Raw genomic sequence first — 20,497 nt, 5'->3', positions numbered from 1 at the left:
TAGTTAAGTGTACAAGATATTTCTAAGTATGCTTTCCCAACATGCTCAGCATGGTTGTATAATTACCTGACACTTCAACAGTAGAAGCTGATGCAAGTAGAGCACCTGTATTTACAGCTGTAGGTAGATGGCATGCACAGCTGTATCAATGTCAGCACCACTGCATGATACATTTATAACAGAATGGGACATACTTCCAACAATGATGTAGAGCCAGTGCTCACACCATCAGTTAGCTGGCTAGCCTTGCTACAGTTGTTATTCCATACCACACACATACACCTACTGCATGTCTTTGGAATGTGGAAGGAAAGAGGGGTAGCCCTAGAAAACCCATGTGAACACAAGGAGAAGATGCAGACTCCATATAAAAGGCACCTCAGCCAAGAAAGTCAACTGTAAAACCCTTTGCTGTTAGTCAACAACTCCAAATTGCTAAAAATGATTAAATAACTTGCTGGATGACTGTCACTGTTGAAGTGACACCCAACCCCATGTGCAAAAATGGAAAAAAGGGATTATTTATAGTTTCATAGGTAGGTACTAGGTTATCGGCCCAAGGGCCTTAGTAAGCCTAGCCAACAAGGTTCCCTGGCTTACGCCACCCAAGAAAGTTATTTTTCTATGCCACTGTCGAGCAGAGCCACAGAAGTGATCCCAGGGGTGTATTTCCTATTTCCCATCCACTCATCAAGATTCTTCTTGAAGAGTGCTAATGAGAACCTTTGCTTGACATAGATATGTAGCTTGTTCCAGAGTATAGGAAGTCTCTGGGACAGGAATCTATCACTCCAGCATGTCCTCTTTGTAGTGACAAGTTTAGGTCCCTAGAGCATGTAGCTCGGAGGGATTGGGATTTCTTTAGGTGTAGCATGTCCAACAGCTCTGGGTTTAACATAGCTTTATATGTTAGGCAGACATCTCCTCGGAGTAGGCGATAAGCTACAGAGTAAAGATGGAGTTTTTTGAGACGGTCAGTGTAGGGCATCTGTTTGAACCCAGTAATCCTCTCTGTGAGGCACTTCTGTGGCCTTTCCAGCTGCTGCAGATGTCTTGTGAGGTACATTCCAAAAGGTGCATTGTACTCTATAATGGGCCTAATGAGTGCCGAGCTGAGGGGAACAAAGACCTCTATTTTCCTGGATGAGAACCCTTTTGTGATGAGGTGTGCCACATAGAAGGATTTCCTGACTACTGTGGTGATGTGATTATCAAAGCAGAGACTACTGTCCACCTGGATCCCAAAGTCTCATCACACATTTGGCATTAAATAGGGGATGATATTTCACTTTTTGGCATTGAGCTTGAGGCCATGCTTCTGACACCAGGCATCTGTCTCAGTGAGGCCCTTCTGTAGGATGTCCACATCATTTGGGGACTCAACTATGGCTGCTACTTTGCAGTCATCTGCGAACTTCATTAGCCAGAGCCTTCTGCGTTAGCCTGTACTTCAGAGAGGTAGATACCAAACAGGAGAGGTCCCATCACTGAACCCTGTGGTACTCCACTTGTCAATGATTTAAAGTCAGATTTGGAGTCTCCAACTTTTACAGTGTGGGTTCTTTCAGTGAGCCAGTTGGCAACCCATCTTGTGACATAGGGATTTATACCTAGTTTAGTGAGTTTAGCTATAATTCCAGAATGAGGGATGGTGTTGAAAGCCTTGGCGAGGTCAAGATAGGCTGTGTGAACCACCTTACCCTCGTCTACAGCTTTGGTGACTGCCTCAAAAAAGTTGATCAGGTTCAGAAGGCATCATCTGCCTTTCACAAAGCTGAACTCAGTGGGGTCCAGAGTTTGGAGGTTACTAATGTCTTTGTTTATGAGTTTCATGATGATACGTTCCATGGCCTTGCAGACCAGGCTCGTCAGGCTAATAGAGCGATAGTTCCCAGGATTAGTGGTGGCTCCCCCTTTGTGGAGTGGGATAACTGTTGTTGTGGCCATTCAGTGGGCACAAAGCCTGACATGAGACTAAAATTGAACATGGTGCTTAGGTGGGGAGCCAGTTTTTTCTGAAGTTCATGTAAAACGCAGCCTGGGATGTTGTCCGGTCCCATGGATACTGTGTTTTTGGTTTTAGAGAGTGCAGCTTTTATCTGCATAGATGTGATTGCAGGGACTATGCATTCTTCCTGTATACACACGGGCCCTTTAGGGGGTGAGAGGGGGGTAAAGTTAGCACTTAACCTACCTGCCAGGATGTTGGAAATATCAGTTGTTTCTGTAATTTTCATGCCGTTGTGCTTTAACTCAGAGCAGATCTGGGTGTTGCCATTGAGATTTTTGACATAGCTATTTGGTTGCCCTTAGAATCAGTGGTGATTTTGTTTTCTTAGCTAGCTTTGGAGGATCTTACAAGGGATCTCAGCTTCTTACTGAGGCTAACTCTCTTTTGCAATAGTTTCTTCCTTCTGTTGTAGAGTTTGTTTATGGCAGGGGACCACCAGATTGCCTTCCTTTTTTTGGAGGATAGCATCTTGGTTCTGTTTGGGATAGCATGATCCATGCACTCATGTAAGTGCTTATAGAGTGCATTTGTTTAGGATTCAGCATTCTTAACTGTATTGTCCATCTGCATGGGTGTCATTAAGTTCGCCACTTCTGTCTTTAGAAGCATGAAGTTGGCTTTGGAGAAATATTTACCGTGGTTTCCTTATGTATATATGGATAGATGGGAACATGCATACAGGAAGATGTGGCACCCTGATCTCACTCCATGCGACAATGATCCTGTGGTCATGATCATGGCTATTCAGTTAATAATGATTAGCCTCTGTGTCTGACAGGGATGCAAGTGCCGTTTCCTCACCTGTGTCAGGCTATTCAGCACCAACCACTCTCTACCACTGATGTAAAGAGCCATGATTTGGCCACGATTTGTCAACACCACTGCTGCACTCTGGGTCCATGGCCACTGACAGTCACCTTATGCACGGTGGGCTCCCACACAACAAACTACTACCTCCTGAGTCACATTTTTCACCACATGTGATCATATTTATGGCATGCTCAATCAGGGTTTCAATAAGAATTCCCAGGTGCAGAGAAAGTGTCATGTGGTTGCCTTTAGAACACTATATGACAGTAGGTGTGATTTGTTCTAAATCATGTATGAACTGGAACTGTAAATAAATATTACTACGGATGTAAAGACATCATCCAAATATACAGTACTTGCTGATGTTAACTGGCATACCAGGTCATAAATGTATACAAAAATACCAAAGTCAGATCATTTTACAGCAGAACAGCCATTATAGGACAAACCAGATGCCATATATTTTATACATGTAGATGTTCACATAAATATATATATATATATATATATATATATATATATATATATATATATATATATATATATACACACACACACATATATATATATATATATATATAATGTATACACACACACACATACATGTATATAAATTTATTTTTTTTTGAATGTTTCAAAAAGTAAATGAAAAAAAGAGTGACCACATACAGAAAAGCCTGCAGGCTGAAAAAAACTGAAAATGAGCATTCGATCTTATGGACTGCAAATCATATTTAGACTAACTACATTACAAATGTACTCCATACTTTGAATGCTGCAATTATTCACAGTAGTGAACAAATATCTACATCTCAGGTTAAGGGTTTCCTTAACCTGACAACTACATTCTAATCATAAAAGTCTCATCTACAGTTAATGAAACTGGTCAGCACTCTTCACAGACTCTACCAAACTATTACAAACTTTTTTGGGAGGGATGCCATGCATTTATGATGGGACTCACTCAAACACTGCCACCACTTACTGCGAGGGAAAGGTTAGTTTGCTTTTGTTTTCTTGTATTTTGTATTACTTTATTTGTTACTTTATTGCTTTTTCTATTTTGTGTACTGTAATTTGTTTTCTTTACACTGTATTTTACTTGTATTCTGCTTGTAATTGCGTATTAAAACTTGTAAAGAGAACACAGCTCTGTCTCTTGTGAGTCAGACAGAAATTAGAACAGGTCAATTAAGGAATCACACAGAAGTTAGAACAAGTCAGTTAAGGTTAATCATCTGTGAACTGAGGGGGTGGAGCTAGGAACTAAACCTTCTATTTAAGGGGTAAAATAAAACATTTCAAAGCTTTACTGGAAAGGCTGACCCAGACGCTACCACTGCTTGCTGTGACAGAAAGGTTATTTTGCTTTTTTTGTTTTTTGTTTTTTTTGTATTTTGTATTACTTTATTTCCTTTTTCTATTTTGTATACTGTGATGCATTTTCTTTACAGTGTGTTCTACTTGTATTCTGCTTGTATTGCATATTAACTTGAAAAGAGACCGCAGCTCTGTCTCTTGTGAGTCAGACAGAATTTCTTCTCACCCTCTCACCCTGTTACTGTTGCATTCTTAAACACCACTGTCTTTCGAGTTACCTGCCCCTTATGTTAATTTGCCCATATATCTCCTTCTCTCTTTCTCCTTTCACTGGCTGGTGTGAGTAAGCACAAAATTATTTTGTGAAATCATTCCCCTTTAACTATTTCAATTTATTGCCCATCCCACTGTATCCCATATTACCAGAATACAAAAGTGCCCCCCCCCCTTATAGGTGACAGCTTGAAATCTGTACTTATATTCTAGTCCTGAAAAAAAGAAGGAGCAGAGTTCATTGATCCTGACTGTTTCTGGTTGGAGAGTGAGTGTCTGTGCTAAATGTTCCTGATTAGTCTGGCTGCTAAAGGCATCTACCAGAAAAAGGCTACAAGCCTACAGACCCTTGCATCATCTGGTACAAGACAGGATCACCAAACATGCTCTGGCCTGCTTCTCTTCTTGGGATTGGTGTTAACATTTTGCTCTGGTGAGAGAAGAAGCAAAGGAGCATTGTATCCCAACAGAGTGAAGCTGTCATGAGACTAGCATTAGTAGCAGCCAGGCAGTAGCCATTCATGCGACTCCCCTCTTTTCATCATTCTTGACAAGTTAATTCTTTGTTTTTAGTAAGTACTGCTTGATTTGTTTCCAACTTCATAATATCTGCCTAAATAATTCATATTAAAATTTTCAGGGTCCACGTATTAGTTTCTCCTCAAATGGTTGGCAGTGCTCTGTACAGACACCTTGAGTGACATTTTCCCTTTAAAAGCACAACTGAAATTTCTCCTATACCTAATTGCACACAGGACAACTAGTTTGCAGTGACAAGCACTGTCCACATAGTTGCAAACCAGATACTCCTGACAGTAACTGATATTCTCACTCCAACTGTTTAATCAATAGAAAAGGGTCTGTTGCCATGGATATGAACTTTACTACTGTCTTCGTTACTGGCTTGGTGGATATGGGCATCCTGAGGCAATGTAGAAATTGCCTCATGTTTCTTACAACCACTTAATTCTCAAACAAACTGATATGTTATGTGACAGATGTATTTACACAATGTCACTGGAGATAAAGCTCTCACATAAAAGTATTTCTAATGTCAATAAGGTTGTTAGTACACATGCTGCACCCATCACGCACAATTCAAAGCAGACATAGCGACACACACATGCTGAGGCACTTACATGTAACCTTCCTAAACCACAAAGACTTCCTAGACACAGTACACATAATAAATTTCCTCAGCAGCCCCAAATGTGCTCTTTCAAAACAACACCCACATCAACACAGAGAGCTACATCTCATGGACCCTGTAGCTCTAAGCCCATAAAGCAAGCCACCACACAATCCAATGTTCTAGTCATTGGAGATTCCATCGTGAGACAAACTGATGTCCCTCTCACCAGGCTGAGTAAGGAGAAAGTTACAGTCAGTTGCTTATCAGGGGTTGGGATCTGCCACATTATGCATGCACTCAGGTCTTTAGACCATAATTATCAATATGACTCATTCATAAGTCCATGTGGGAGTAAATGACCTGAGAAGCACCTCCCTAGACTATATGAAGAGAGACATCATGGAGCTCTCAGAATGTGTTTCTCAGGCTGGTATGAGCCTAGCTCTGAGCAGCATTTTGCCTTCTCCAAAGATGATGCCACAATATGAACAAAAGGTGATTGACTTCAATAATTGGCTTAGTGCGGGTGTTATTCTAATAGGGTGCAATATTTGTCAGCATGGGAAGGAGATGGTCAACAGACCATGCTGCTTTGCCAGGGATGGTCTGCACCTGCCCCCTCCAGGCTTTAAAATATTAGCTAAAACACTGTCTTCCCCCATAGTGCCTTTTTCAGGCAATGCCAAACTGAAAGTACTTCCAACGTAGCAAATTAAAACCAGGAAAATCTAAAGGTATTACTGCTCAATGCTAGGAGTCTAAACAAAAAACTCCACTCCCTAGAAGCTCTCTTTAATCTAGAGAATGCTGATGTCTGTGGGGTCACTGAGACATGGTTTAAACCCATGGAGGGCATACCAACAGAGCAAGGTTATAATGCCTTCCATACATTTAGGCCAGCTACTTCACAGGCAGGGACTAAAGGTGGAGGTGTCTCCATTTACATCAGAAATAAATATACTTCAAGGCTGGTCAAACAGGACAATGCACTTGAGCTGCTCCATGTTCAAATCACTATAGATAAAATCCAGTACCACTTCCTTGCAGGCTATAGGTCCCCCTCTATGACCCAGGAAACCCATACTGTGTATTTAAACTTATTAGAAACATTAACCATCTAACCCAATACCACATTCACGGGTGACTTTAATTACCCCACTGTTAACTGGAAATCCTATACAATGCCAAATGTACATGCACAGAGATTCCTTGATTTTGTAAACACAAACTCCCTGGACCAGACAGTCAATACACCAATAAGGGGTGCAGCCATACTGGATCTGGTCCTCACTAATATGGGAGACTACTGTACACCCCCTACTGTATTGTCCTCCCTGGTAAGGTCAGACAACAAAATGGTCTCCTTTGAAGTAAAAATAAAACATGAACCCCCAGCTAAACATGGAATATTCAGGAATGATTCCTAGGCTATCCTCCTGCTATAAAGTGAGAACCTGGCAAAATATCAAGTCCCCATAAACCCTCAGAACACCGCTTCCTATGCAGACCTGTTCAAAGAAATCCTGTAGAAGTATATTAATAGCTGCATAGAGGCAGCTGTACCCACCAGGAAGATGTACAGAACTAATTTAAAAGACAAGACACCCTGGTGGAATTACAAAATCAATAGGCTGTATAACAGGAGGAAGAAAATCATGGCAAAAATTAGGAGGTGCAGCACCCAGCTGGATAAAAGCACTCTCAAACTAAGCAAAAAAACTCAGAGGACAAATAAAGTCTACCAAAGCTAAATTTGAGGTAGGTTTGGCCTCTCAGGCCAAGAACCACCACAAAGCATTCTTTAGCTATGTCCACAAACTCAAAGACAATACACAACTGAGTGCAGAGCTCATTGTAAATGGAGCCACCTATACTGAGCCAGAAGATGTAGCAAACTTCCCAGCTGATAACTTCAGCTCCAACTTTATCCCTTTCTCCCCCTCAACCTTCCCTCAGGAAATATCATCATATATAATTAGGAGCTGTCATTGAATATCGTACTGATGCAAATGTTCTCCAGGAGGGGCTGACACAAAAACAACTGGTGTCATAGCCATGGACTAAAACTAAATGCCAAGAAATGCATTATAGTGTCCTTTGGGAAGTCCTCCATCCCTGGTAACTATCATAGTGACAACACACCCCTTACAGCTGACCCAGTAGTCAGGGACTCCAAGGAAGTCATTATTCCTGGTCTATATTATATGATCGAAACTTTAGTTAGTTGAATAACTAAAGCTCGATCACTAAATGTTGAAGTCCGAAAACCATGAACAGCAGTTTCCACACAGGGAAACAATTAATTTGGCTGTTATATGGATTTTGCCCTTTCTACAATGTGGAGCAATCTCAGAGTTGGTATATTTAGTTGGGGGGGGGGGTGAAGCCCCCTATTTGATTTATGTTTAATGTTTTTTTTTTTTTTTTTTTTTTTTTCTTTTAGATGGGACAACGGCATTGTTTCCTTGTGTGGAAACTGCTGTTCATAGCTTTGGGACTTCGCCATTTAGTGATCGAGCTTTAGTTATTCGACTAAAGTTTCGATCATACAATACAGACCCATTATTCCACTGTATTCAGCATTCATCAGACCTATCACTGAGTACAGTGTCTCCCTTGGTATGTAACTAACCAGGCATATCCAACAAATGGAACATCCACAGAGGTGCCTCACTAAAAGAATACAGTGTGTAAGTAAAATGTCCTATGCAGACCGACTCAAAGCCCTCTATCCCTGTATTCTGTCTCCTATAGGCTTTTGAGTGGAGATCTATGCTTGGTATACAGGGCATTATCAGACCCGCTGTGATGGGTGTCCTGCATATCCACAAAACAAACAGCATCAGAATTACCCATTCTAAAGACTTAAACTTTGCCTGTGATACAAATAGGACCTGCTGGAGAGATAGGTATGTATCTAGAGACTACTCTGTCTATGGAACAGGCTCCGCATCCATGTGAAAAGAGTTCCTCCCTAGCCCAATTCAAGTGCAACTAGGACAATTGGATGGATAAACAGAAATTCATCCCTGCTTTGGCACCTAAGTCTCTAATAGATACAGGTAACCTATAAATTGTTTGTCCCCCAGGCCCATGCTTACACTTATCAAGGGCATCAGAATTTGTCAGAGATTTGGGATGTATGGCTAGGCTTAAAAAGGCCCTTGTGGTCATTAGCCTAGTAAACACATATGAATCTATGAACTCACAATGAATGTTTAGAAAATACATTAAAACACGCATGCACTTTGATACACAATGGCAGCAACCAGATACAGTACTGAGTGGATGGCACTAATTCTTGCAAGTGTTCTCAGACATATCGACAGTTGTGGGCTGAATTTAGAATTTTTCAACAAAACACTAACATTTTCCCTGCTTATCAAATCCCCAGTGGTGCATCAGTATATGGCACAATCTGTAACTATGCTGCTTTATTCTCAACATATCACAGTAATCAACCATAGGTTACAGATAGCTGCTGCTAGTCAGAAGATACTTGAGACTTGTGCTGCTCCGTTATCACAACAGGAGACCCTGCTGCTGTTCCCCTACTGAAGCAGTTTGAGAATTATTAATTTAAAGACTGAATAGGTTTCTTCCAAATGACTGACACCTAGAAGTATCTTGCTCATGAACTCTGATCATGGACAAGGATCATCACTTTTCCTTTTCAGGTGCGGCACCAGTGTTATTAACCACAACAGAAAAGATCCAACCAGCTAGGTAGAAGGGAGAAAAATGTAAGACACTCCCACCTGAGACATTTCTTCTAAAATATAAACCTGGATCTATACTTAATGATGTACTGTGGATGATATTTGTGCTATGATGGTGGGCCCCATCCATTCAGATAATGAATGCATACACATAAGGATTGTGTTGCTATATTTTGGTTATGATACTTGGCTTTATCACATTTTGGTTAATGTAGATCATGCTGCAATAATTTCACATCTGAAAACCAAGAACGTGTTCATACTAGAATTTATTGGGTCAGACACACTGAACAGTACATATACAGACTTGTTGACTGCTGCATGTGCTATGAATTTAATTGTGTGGCTCATATCATACATAAACAACAGAATGGTACACCATTGTACTACAGGAAGCATATGATGCCCCCAGAGTAGTGTATGTTGCAACTGATACACATCATCATTGGCCCTGATTGACATTGTCAGGATATACATTTTGTAGTAGAGGGACATGTATACTGTGTGCAGTGCTTTAGTTTTTTTCATATTTCACCAGTGACTTAAACCCTGTGGACAGAATGGCCTACTTTTGCTGCTTTGTTTTACATGTGGGATTAAACAGCACAAATCTACAGCAGTCACTGTATGGGAAAAATGGGATAGATAAGCCTCTTGTTACATATACCTTGTTGAGTGGGGTATGATGGCTCTACTATTGTACTTTTACATTTATCAGATGTCATTGTACGTTCTGACTTATGTATACATCTGTGACAAGAATGTGCTTTGGCTACACATATCAAGTGTCATGGCTGACATTCTCAAAGATGCTGACAGGCATGTCTATGTTGTGCATCTCAGGTAACAAACAGTTGCATGTAAATACAACTGTTTTTTATATGCAAGTAAATTCTGTCTTGTGTCATAATTGCTATTTGCCTACCTTGTATTAGACTTGTACATTTGCAGTCAGAAGGTTCTAACTATACATGTTCACATGCACAAGTAGGCTTGTAAGCATATTGGACAGTTTACATTAATGTATGAGTACATTTTGAACTATGCACAGTGTATGCGACAACTGCAAATAGCAGATGTTACATACAAGTTTAACGTGGGTATGGGAGACACATAGCAAGCCATACTGAGAAATGTATGCCTGTCATGTTACAGGAACAAGCACCAAGCATGGTGATTAATGCATTAGTTTTTTGCTGTTCCCTGTGGACGTATCTTTGACCAATGCACATTATTTACCATTGAGTACATATTCAATTTGCACATATTTTAATTTCACTGCATGAAAAATGATAGTCATATTAGTATAAACAGCAAAGTTGCCCAGCACTGTGGCATAGTAGGATAAAGCCCTGACAGTGACCCAAAAGACCCTGGTTCAAACAAAAACTGGGGTGATGAGAAGCTGGGAATGAGTGATCAGTGCTGGCTCACCCATCATGGGGGGAGGGAGTGGTGCCTTTTTTCTGTTGCTCATCACCAGTAAGCAAATGCTTGCAGGCACTGAAAATGCAGTGTAAAAAGCGGGAATGTAGGATTGGTGCCATCAGACCCATGATGCTAACTCTCATTAAGTATGACAGTAGGTGCATGCATATGGGAGGGAAGGGGACGGTAGGCCCTTCATGTAGATGCAAGTGTCTATATCAGCTACAAGGTGTGGAGTTTGGACCTAAATAGAAATGCCCTCATAGCCAGCATCTGCAAATGAAAATGAAGGCACAAATTTTTCCATGACCGACCCCTCATTGCAGCTCATACCCTCGATGTTGGTGATTCCCCCAACGCATTGGATGAGCAAACAGACTCAAGAGTAGTCGAATGGTGTCTAATTGTTGGCAGGCACAATGGGGAAAGCTCAAAGAAAAATGCTCTGTACGTCTCTGTGTTATATGATTTATAGGGTCTCCTTGTTACATATGTCATTGTTGCAACTTCTCCATGTATTTGTAGTGATTTGTCTTTGTTGGATATTGATGCTTCCCCCATTATTACGTGTGTGTGTGAGTGAGTGAGTGTGTGTGTGTGTGTGTGTGTGTGTGTGTGTGTGTGTGTGTGTGTGTGTGTGTGTGTGTGTGTGTGTGTGTGTGTGTGTGTGTGTGAGTGAGTGAGTGAGTGAGTGAGTGTGTGTGTGTGTGTGTGTGTGTGTGTGTGTGTGTGTGTGTGTGTGTGTGTGTGTGTGTGTGTGTGTGTGTGTGTGAGTATGGATTGTTTTGTCATTGTCCCATTTATACATATAACTTACCTAGAAAACAGTATCTGTGCTGGTCACAATGTATGTGGTCAAAGTACATTAATGCATCTGTGGGTGCAAGTATTATAGATTTGTATTATTCAGTGGAATTTCTTAAGAGCCCTTTATTTATTTATTTATTTTAACAGAAGGTATTTAGATGCCAGAACCCATATAGTTACTGATAATGAAGCTTTATGTTGGATTATTTCAGTTGTTTAATAATGTACATAACGGGCGGCCACGGTGGTGCAGCGGTTAGCGGCGTCACCTCACAGTAAGAGGTTCGCCGGTTAGATCCTTGGCTGGAGTGCCTTCTGTGCGGAGTCTGCATGTCCTCCCTGTGGTCACATGTGTTTCCTCTGGGTGCTCTGGTTTCCTCCCACATCCCAAAGACATGCTATAGGTGGATTAGACACACTAAATTGGCGCTAGGTGTGAGTGTGTGCATGTGTGTGCCTTCAAATGGAAGGTTGGGGGCCAGGCTGGCAACTAGACACCGTAAAACTCCACTGCCAATCATGAGCGGATAGGTGATCCGCTGTGGCGACCCCTAACCGGGAAAAGCTGAAAGAAGAAGATTATTTACTGGAATTAAGGCTTCATACTAGGAAGGATAAAGAGGATCAGTGCTACTGGAAATGGCACACATTTTAGTTACCTGCTTACACATTTTGAAATTACTATCTTTCTGTTGTATTCCTCATCCCAAGTTTGTTGTCACAACAATTTCCTGACAATAGGCCACTCTCTCTTCTTGTACATCTTCCTCTGTAATTCACTACCCACCCATTTGTGTCACAATCTAATCTTGCCTGCCCTGTTTATCCTGTATGTTAATTGGGTTTGTGATTCTCACAGTTTGGGCCAAAGAACCGAGAAAGCATGACCTGAAGTGTGCTGTGTGGACTGTGGGCTTTTCATGACAGTCACAATCACTGAAGCATTAGATGAATACATCAGCTGAAGCTTCAGATTTTTTGTAGAGGGCACACACCACTATACCCTACATATGGGCGTTCAGCCTGACACCCTTTGTGTGTGTGTGTGTGTGTGTGTGTGTGTGTGTGTGAGTGACTCTATATATACCTAGAGATAGAGCTAGATGTAGATCTTTTATCCTTATTACATATGCATATCTAATTAGCTATACACAAATCAGGATTACTATGATCTTCCAAAGAGAAAATAATGTCTATTAGTCTCAACAAACTGTCTCCTACATATTTAGCTTTGGTGCCCTGGCCTTGATCGGTGTAGAGACTCCTTTACACAGTGGCATGCCAGGAAACTATATCTTCCTGTTGAGTCACTGCTGAAAAGACGGGCCATGGTGATATTTTTAACAATATCCAACAGTACTGGATGGACTGAGCAGGCTAAAGTAGCACTATCAATTCTAATCTTAGAAGCTCTTACAGGTTCATATGTACTAAGCTACTGACCTGTGAGGATCTTAAGAAGTCTAGACTTACATTCCCAAGGTAGTTTTAGCCCTTACATTTTGCATACAAATAACTCAGGGATGAGCTGAACAAGGATATGTTGAACCATTCGCATGTTTCCCCTATTCATGAGAAACAGTCATGCTAACCAGGGGTGAATTTGTGGTTACCTATCTATTCATCCAAATTACATTTTAATAGAATATTTAAATACATTTAAGCTCTTGTATGATCATCTTGAAATCCTTGTAAGCAAGAAGGAAAACATGTACAATATTCATGTCACAGCTTCAGGATAAAGTGAGCAAAATTTGCAAGAAATACCAGAAAATTCGCGATAGTCCCAGTAACTGAACAACCATGTTCTGTCTTGAACCCTTTGATGCTAGAACACGCCTTTTGGTTAATGAGGTAGTACTGGCATGTTCTAACAGTCAGCATGTACATAAAAGAGGAGAATTGACCCTGATGATATTTATTGTCTGAGTTTTAACTATGCAGTATTTACTCTGGTTTTCAGCAGTCCAAACCAAGTAAGTACACAGCTGTTATCAGGTAAATCATCATGTCTTCTGTAAATCACCAGATAAAAATCATGTACAATGGTGTGGGTGAACTAGTCCATGCAGAGTACAATCACCTGCCCACATCCAACTCTCAGGCTAGTATGTAGGCCAAGATGATGGACTGCAGGCCTTACCAGGTGCCTGCCGGATTAGGTTGATAGACAAGTTCTTTGGTAATGTAGTCTGTGTTTCAGAGTGAGATTATGCAGTAGTAGATGGCTACAGAGTTCTACTGTCTACTTCCTAAAGTATACTATAGCCTCAAGTGAGATTACAAAACTGAGATTATATGACTCTAGTTACAGTGACATGCACCATCATTGCTTCCTTTGCTACATCTCTTGCATCAGGTGTTAGATTTATAGCAGGCCAGACCATCTGCCCACCCCCAAGGGGATGGTCAGGTAGACATCAAACACACAGTATCATTCTCCATCTTCCTTCTGCTTCCTCCAGTACTTGACCCCACTAGCTGAACCAAGCTATATCCATATGTTCCATATCATACCTCATCAAGTGAATCACTGACAAGATGCATTCTTCTTACTTTAACATTCAAGAAAAGCATGTTCATGTCAGGTCGTTGTCTTCGTGATACTTTATCCACAAGGCTTTGCTGAATGAAAAAAAAAGAGAAAAGAAATTGCGTATTTTTAACTGAATAAACTTCAGTACAACTGAACAGACAAGCAAGCTTCCATAACCCTTAAAAGGTGCCATTCTCAGTTCAGTAAGAAACCACATTCCTTTAAAGCTACCAGAAACACTGAGATGGCCTTTTTATGTAATTTCTTAGCATATGGCTACAGTCTAATCCTTTTTAAAAACTGGATAGAACCCATACTAGGTTTTGGGTGGCTAATAAGCAATAAGTTAAAATGTTTAGACTGATCAATGTGTAGAAAGGATATAATTCAGTTTGCAGAATCAAGATTTAGTTGAAATATGTTTACTAGGTAAGTGAATTAGTTATCTGCTTACTGTTTTTACTATTGGTCTTGAACATAAGGCAATGTAAAAATGTAATATATATATATATATATATATATATATATATATATATATATATATATATATATATATATATAGGCAGTTTACCACAGCAAGTTCACTAAATCACTGACAAAACAACCCTCCAGACAGATTGCCCTGTCTGGGAAAAGAAAAATTAGTTGACATCTGCAGTGATTCTGGAATGAAGGGGTATTTCAAAAATAAGAGAGACTTATTTGTCTGTGTCAGATCACTATTTTTAATAAGCTATGATGCAAAGTAACACATTTGTTTAACTGATCTAATCTCTTACAGAATGTCTATTATCCTGATCAGCAGTAGCAGCATTACTGTTACTACATACTGAGAAAAAAAGTACAGCTGGGGACTAAAAATCAGTGAACAGGTACATTAATTGCTGTCCTGCCTCCTTATCACAGTATCCACAGAGAAATAAATCAGAAACACAAAGAACCTGTTCCCTAACTCTTTTGTGAGGGGAAAATATAAAAGGGGAGACCCCTGAGAGAGGCCTGAAAGCGATGAAAGCATTAAACAGGCCTTGTGAAAAGGCCTGCCAGTCAGATGATTCCTGAGGGACAGAAATATGTTTAGTTTTTTTCTTTCTCTTTAAGGTGGACATCAGGTGTGTGTAAGGTGGAGGGGCCTGATGTAGGCCTACCCTGTGTACCCACTGTTGGAACACCCTCCTGGGCTAAGAACTGCGGGATACTTCGAGGTCCTTCCAAAACAGTGAGCCTAGGTTCCCCCTGTCTGTCTGAAGTGGACATCTGCAAAACCACTGAGGACATGCAAGTATCTGAATCCCTGATGGTCTCCAAAGTGGTACCCACCGAGGAATCTGAGTCAGTATCCATATGGACCTCCAGACCTTCATTTGTCTCGAGAGAGACATTCAGAAAGGGAGGCACAGCTGATGTAACAGGCTTGAGTTTCTTAGCCTTCTTTGCAGGCTCAGCAGAAGGCCCCTACACACTCTAAATAACACTGAGTTCTAACCTTTTAAGCCTCTGATTTTCAAGGCAGATGCTAAGAGAGGAAAGAGAGCTCCATAGGGTCTTAGAAACAAATGCCTGATAGAGAGGGCAAGACTTATGGTTGTGGTTAGGCCCCAAGCATATAAGGCACTGATAGTGAGAGTCTTTATGTGGGATTTGTCTGCCACACTGGTACTTGCCTTTCTTGAAGGACATGTAATCTCCTACAAAGGCAGTAGCAAAAGATAAAAAAGAAAACCTCAATGAGGCAATTATCATACCTCTCAACCGTACCGAATCTCTCAGTTTTCCCTGGTTTTTGAGGTCCAAATAATGGGGTGCCATGATTCCCAAGTGGCACCCCTTAATTTCCGAATTTCATGGTTATTTTTTTTCCCAGCCTGACATCATCATGCGGAGGCATGCACATTGATGTCAGATTCATCCAGCCAGTTTGAATCAGCTGAGGACTGCACTGTTACAAGAGGGGTTGGCGGGACAGACTAGAAGTCTGAGCAGCAACACTGACTGTTTCTGTCAATGAGTGCGAGTTTACAGGAATGTGGGGGACAGATGAGAACTGAAGCCTGAACGTGAATACTGAGCTGCTAGCCTGCTATACATTCCATTCTTTTCAGGTAAAGCAAATTTATTTTCCATACTGCTGCTGCATTCCGTATGTGCTGCCAATGCAAGCACTGAGCTGCTACAAACCTATTGCTGTACTGCTGCTGCATTCCCTGTAGATGACTGATGGGGCCTGGGAATGCAGTCGTTATCATTAGCTAAAGCCTTATACTGAGACAAGTAGTCTGAGGGATTAATTACTATTAACTGGGGATCCTGGGTGGCATTTTATTTTATGCATCCTTAGATTGCTTGTATGCAAGTTTCAGGAGAGGAGTTATATGCAAAGAGTTCTGAAACTTTGATTTTAGCTTGCGTGCTGCTCGCATTTTCAGTGTTGTGTTCTGTGGTTACATATATGCATTTCTGTTGTGTGATTTGCACTGGTTTTAAAGCAGTTACTTCAATAAACAAGCTGGCACTTTATGATGGCTTCAGTTTGTAATATTCAGTGGTGGGTTATTTGCTGGCTATTAGAAATGTAAGCATAATTAGTCTTGATACATAAGGGGTTTTATTGGCAGTTAAATTATTTTTGTTTTTATTGCAATCAGTTGAATTGGAGGAAGTGTTAGTACCTGGTTGAAGGTTCTCTTCTATGTGGATTTAGTTCATGAGGTGAATGACATGGAGAGGTAGTGTGCTCCCTTGTATGGAGTTTTTATTATCATTATTATTATTATTATTATTATTATTGACAGCAGCTGGATTATAAAATGTATACCCTGTAGATGTTCTATATGCAGCCAGCCTGCTGTTCAGAAGTGGAACACACGTGTGCAGTCTGAATTGCATTCTGAAGTACTGTCTGCTGCATTAACGACAATTTATTTTACTTGAAGTTGAGCTGCCGATTTATTTTATTTGATGTTGAGCTGCATATCTTATTTTACTGTCTGCTGCATTAACAATGTATTTTATTTGAAGTAGTTGAGCTGCATAGCTTCTTATCTGAAGTAGTAAGTTGAGCTGCATAGCTTCTTAATCCCACAGTCTGTAGATGGACTGCTGATACTGTACTGTGTTATACTTCTATACTTTTAAAGGGGGTGGACACTGCAGTCCTGAGAATGTCCTCCTTTGGCAGAGATACCTAGTAACTATGAACCTGTTATCAGTTTTCCATCCATTCCCTATTGAAATATTACTAGCTTATCATTTTTTATGTGAAACATAGGCAATTTATTCTTCAAGGGCAACAGGCCATTTACTTGTAGATGAAACAATGAAATATAAAGTTGCTTACTAGGAGCACCCTAGTTACAGATCTCTAACATGGAGTTTAGATGACTTTTACTTCTCCAGAGATTGTGCATATTTACTAATACTGGTGGACTGTAGAAGTTTGAGTAGACTTTTATGATGGAAATATTCTGAACTGAGAAGTTTTGTCATTATTGGTTCATACATTTTGCTTCCTTGCTTACTGGAAAACATTGAAACAATAAATATAAAATGCACTCTAACAAGTGTGCTGTATTATACAAGGAATATAATTTAATAAAGTCAGAAAAGTGTATCAAAAAACTCATGTATGTTTTAGGTTTCATGTACAAGGGGCCTATGATTTGAAAACAGCCCAAAGGCAATCTTTCTCCATCACTGGCCAGATGCATTAGCTTTGGATGTGGGTTTCAATGCTGTTTCAATGAATGTGAGTTTTAAGGGCAAAGAAGTTTTAATGCTAAGTCTATTTTCATTGTGGGACTGTATTGCTTTGGTTAGCAGATGTCTATTAGTGTTTGTGCTATAAAATGTAAAATAAAATTCAAATCATTGTAGAAGTAAAGCAGTATGCACATTAGTGTTTATGGTAAATGGGGCATAATCGCCAGGTAATGGGACATTGGAATGGCTGCAGGGGGCCTTGGGGTCATATTTTGGTTGTCTGTTCTTCAGTTTGCATTTGAAAGTTGGTAACCCACAATTCCATTGGAGTGGGTGGGGTTACATAATTATGTATGCAAATTTTATGTTAAGCAGCATACAGATTTGTACTCTGCACTTATTTAAGATTAGAAATTTGTAGATAATTGTTATATATAATATAATGCAGGGAGATAATACTCCCTGTCTCAAGCTGCAGTTAGTTGCCTGAAGAGTGAAAAAGTGTAGCCATCTGGATAAATTGAACGTTGTTAGACTGCTTTTGAAATCCTGTGTTAACTTAGACTGGGGGTTTCTGTTTGCAATATAATCTGTGCTGGTCACATTTTTATAATCATTTTGCTCATCTTCCGAGTGGTTGGCTGCTGAGATTCACCTGCATAAATCAACTGACAAAAGCTGATTTAAGTATACTTTTCTCTGCACTTATTTTAAGATTAGAAATTTGTAGATAATTGTTATATATAATACAATACAGGGAGATAATACTCCCTGTCTCTAGCTGCAGTTAGTTGTCTGAAGTGTGAAAAAGTGTAGCCATCTGGATGCACTGAAAGTTGTTAGGCTGCTTTTTGAAATCCTGTGTTAAATTAGCCTGGGGGTTTCTGTTTGCATTATAATCTGTGCTGGTCACATTTTTTTAATCATTTTGCTCATCTTCCGAGTGGTTGGCTGCTGAGATTCACCTACATAAATCAACTGACAAAAACTGATTTAAGTATACTTTAAGTATACCTTTCTTTGCACTCATTTAAGATTAGAAATTTGTAGCTAATTGTTATATATAATATAATACAGAGATAAAATATTCCCTGGTCTAGCTGCAGTTATTTGCCTGAAGTGTGAAAAAGTATAGCCATCTGGATACACTGAAAGTTTTTGGACTGCTTTTGAAATCCTGTGTTTACTTAGGCTGGGGGTTTCTGTTTACATTATAATCTGTGCTGGTATCATTTTTTTAATCATTTTGCTCATCTTCCGAGTGGTTGGCTGCTGAGATTCACCTGCATAAATCAACTGACAAAAGCTGATTTAAGTATACTTTTCTCTGCACTTAAGATTAGAAATTTGTAGATGATTGTTATGTATAATACAATACAGGGAGATAATACTCCCTGTCTCTAGCTGCAGTTAGTTGCTTAAAGTGTGAAAAAAAAGTGTAGCCATCTGGATACACTGAAAGTTGTTAGACTGCTTTTGAAATCCTGTGTTAACTTAGCCCGGAGGTAATCTGTTTGCTTTATAATCTGTGCTTGTCACTTTTTTTTAATAATTTTGCTCATCTTCCAAGTGGTTATCTGCAAAGATTCACCTGCATAAATCAACTGACAAAAGCTGATTTAAATAAACTTTTCTCTGCACGTATTTAAGATTAGAAATTTGTGGATAATTGTTATATATAATATAATACAGGGAGATACTACTCCCTGTCTCAATCTGCAGTTAGTTGCCTGAAGTGTGAAAAAGTGTAGCCATCTGGATACATTGAAAGTTGTTAGACTGCTTTTGAAATTCTGTGTTAACTTAGCCTGAGGGTTTCTGTTTGCATTATAATCTGTGCTGGTCACATTTGTTTAATCATTTTGCTCCTCTTCTGAGTGGTTGGCTGCTGAGATTCACCTGCATAAATCAACTGACAAAAGCTGATTTAAGAATACTTTTCTCTGCACTTATTTAAGATTTGAAATGTGTAGATAATTGTTATATATAATATAATACAGGGAGATAATACTCCCTGTCTCTAGCTGCAGTTAGTCTCCCAACCCCCTCCCTGTTCTTGTTGTGGTATTAATTTTGGTGGCTTTGGAATTGCCCACCCCTGCTTTAAATCTGTTTTTGGATACTCCTACTGGGCCCATCTCATCTGCTCACTCAACTGAGTACAGTGAATCTTATTTTGATTTCAGACACTCTTACCGGTCCCTCTCCACTGCTGTGTACAGAGAAAGCACTTGGGAAGGACATCCCCTATAGCATTTTAATCTGCTCTGTTCCCTCCCTCGCCACAGGAAAAAAAAAACAAAAAAAATTACTAAATAGTTTTTGAGCTGCTCTTACATAACTAACTTCTACCTTAATTTGCTGTTCTGTGTGCTTTTAAGTGTTCAAGTGGTCTTATTTGATTTTCATAAACTTGTTTTTGTCATTTTTAACTTATCTGCATTTATTTAAACTGCATTTGCCTTAATTTTGCTATACACTCAGGTGTGCTAGCTTGTACTGCATTTATAGTGTTTTTGTTACTGTCATTAGCTCATTCTTTCTAATACAGAGAGAACTTTTTGAGAAAGCAAACCCACTTAACTAAAATATATATATATATATATATATATATATATATATATATATATATATATATATAAATTCCAAGCTTGTTTTCTGCCTTTCCTGTAAGTAGACTACTGCAGATACAGATATGCTGTATCCAGGACTGTTTGTAAGCTTCTGAGCCCCCAAACCTTTCTGTGTTGGAGGGAAGCCTT

The 20,497-nt window shown here is 39.8% G+C and overlaps 1 protein-coding gene across 1 annotated transcript in view; it reads right to left on the bottom strand.

Moving 5' to 3' along the window:
- Nucleotides 1-20,497, bottom strand: part of HECTD2 (HECT domain E3 ubiquitin protein ligase 2) — a 1,329,650-nt gene that overhangs the window by 477,322 nt on the left and 831,831 nt on the right. Inside the window, exon 12 of the mRNA XM_044056649.1 lies at nt 14,018-14,125. Coding sequence (XP_043912584.1) covers nt 14,018-14,125 — 108 coding nt within the window. The remainder of the gene's footprint in view (nt 1-14,017; nt 14,126-20,497) is intronic.

The sequence above is a fragment of the Protopterus annectens genome, chromosome 14.part0, assembly GCF_019279795.1.
Source record: "Protopterus annectens isolate FY-2018-M chromosome 14.part0, PAN1.0, whole genome shotgun sequence".
Classification (NCBI taxonomy): domain Eukaryota; kingdom Metazoa; phylum Chordata; order Ceratodontiformes; family Protopteridae; genus Protopterus; species Protopterus annectens.
This window is presented reverse-complemented; position numbering and strand designations above follow the sequence as displayed.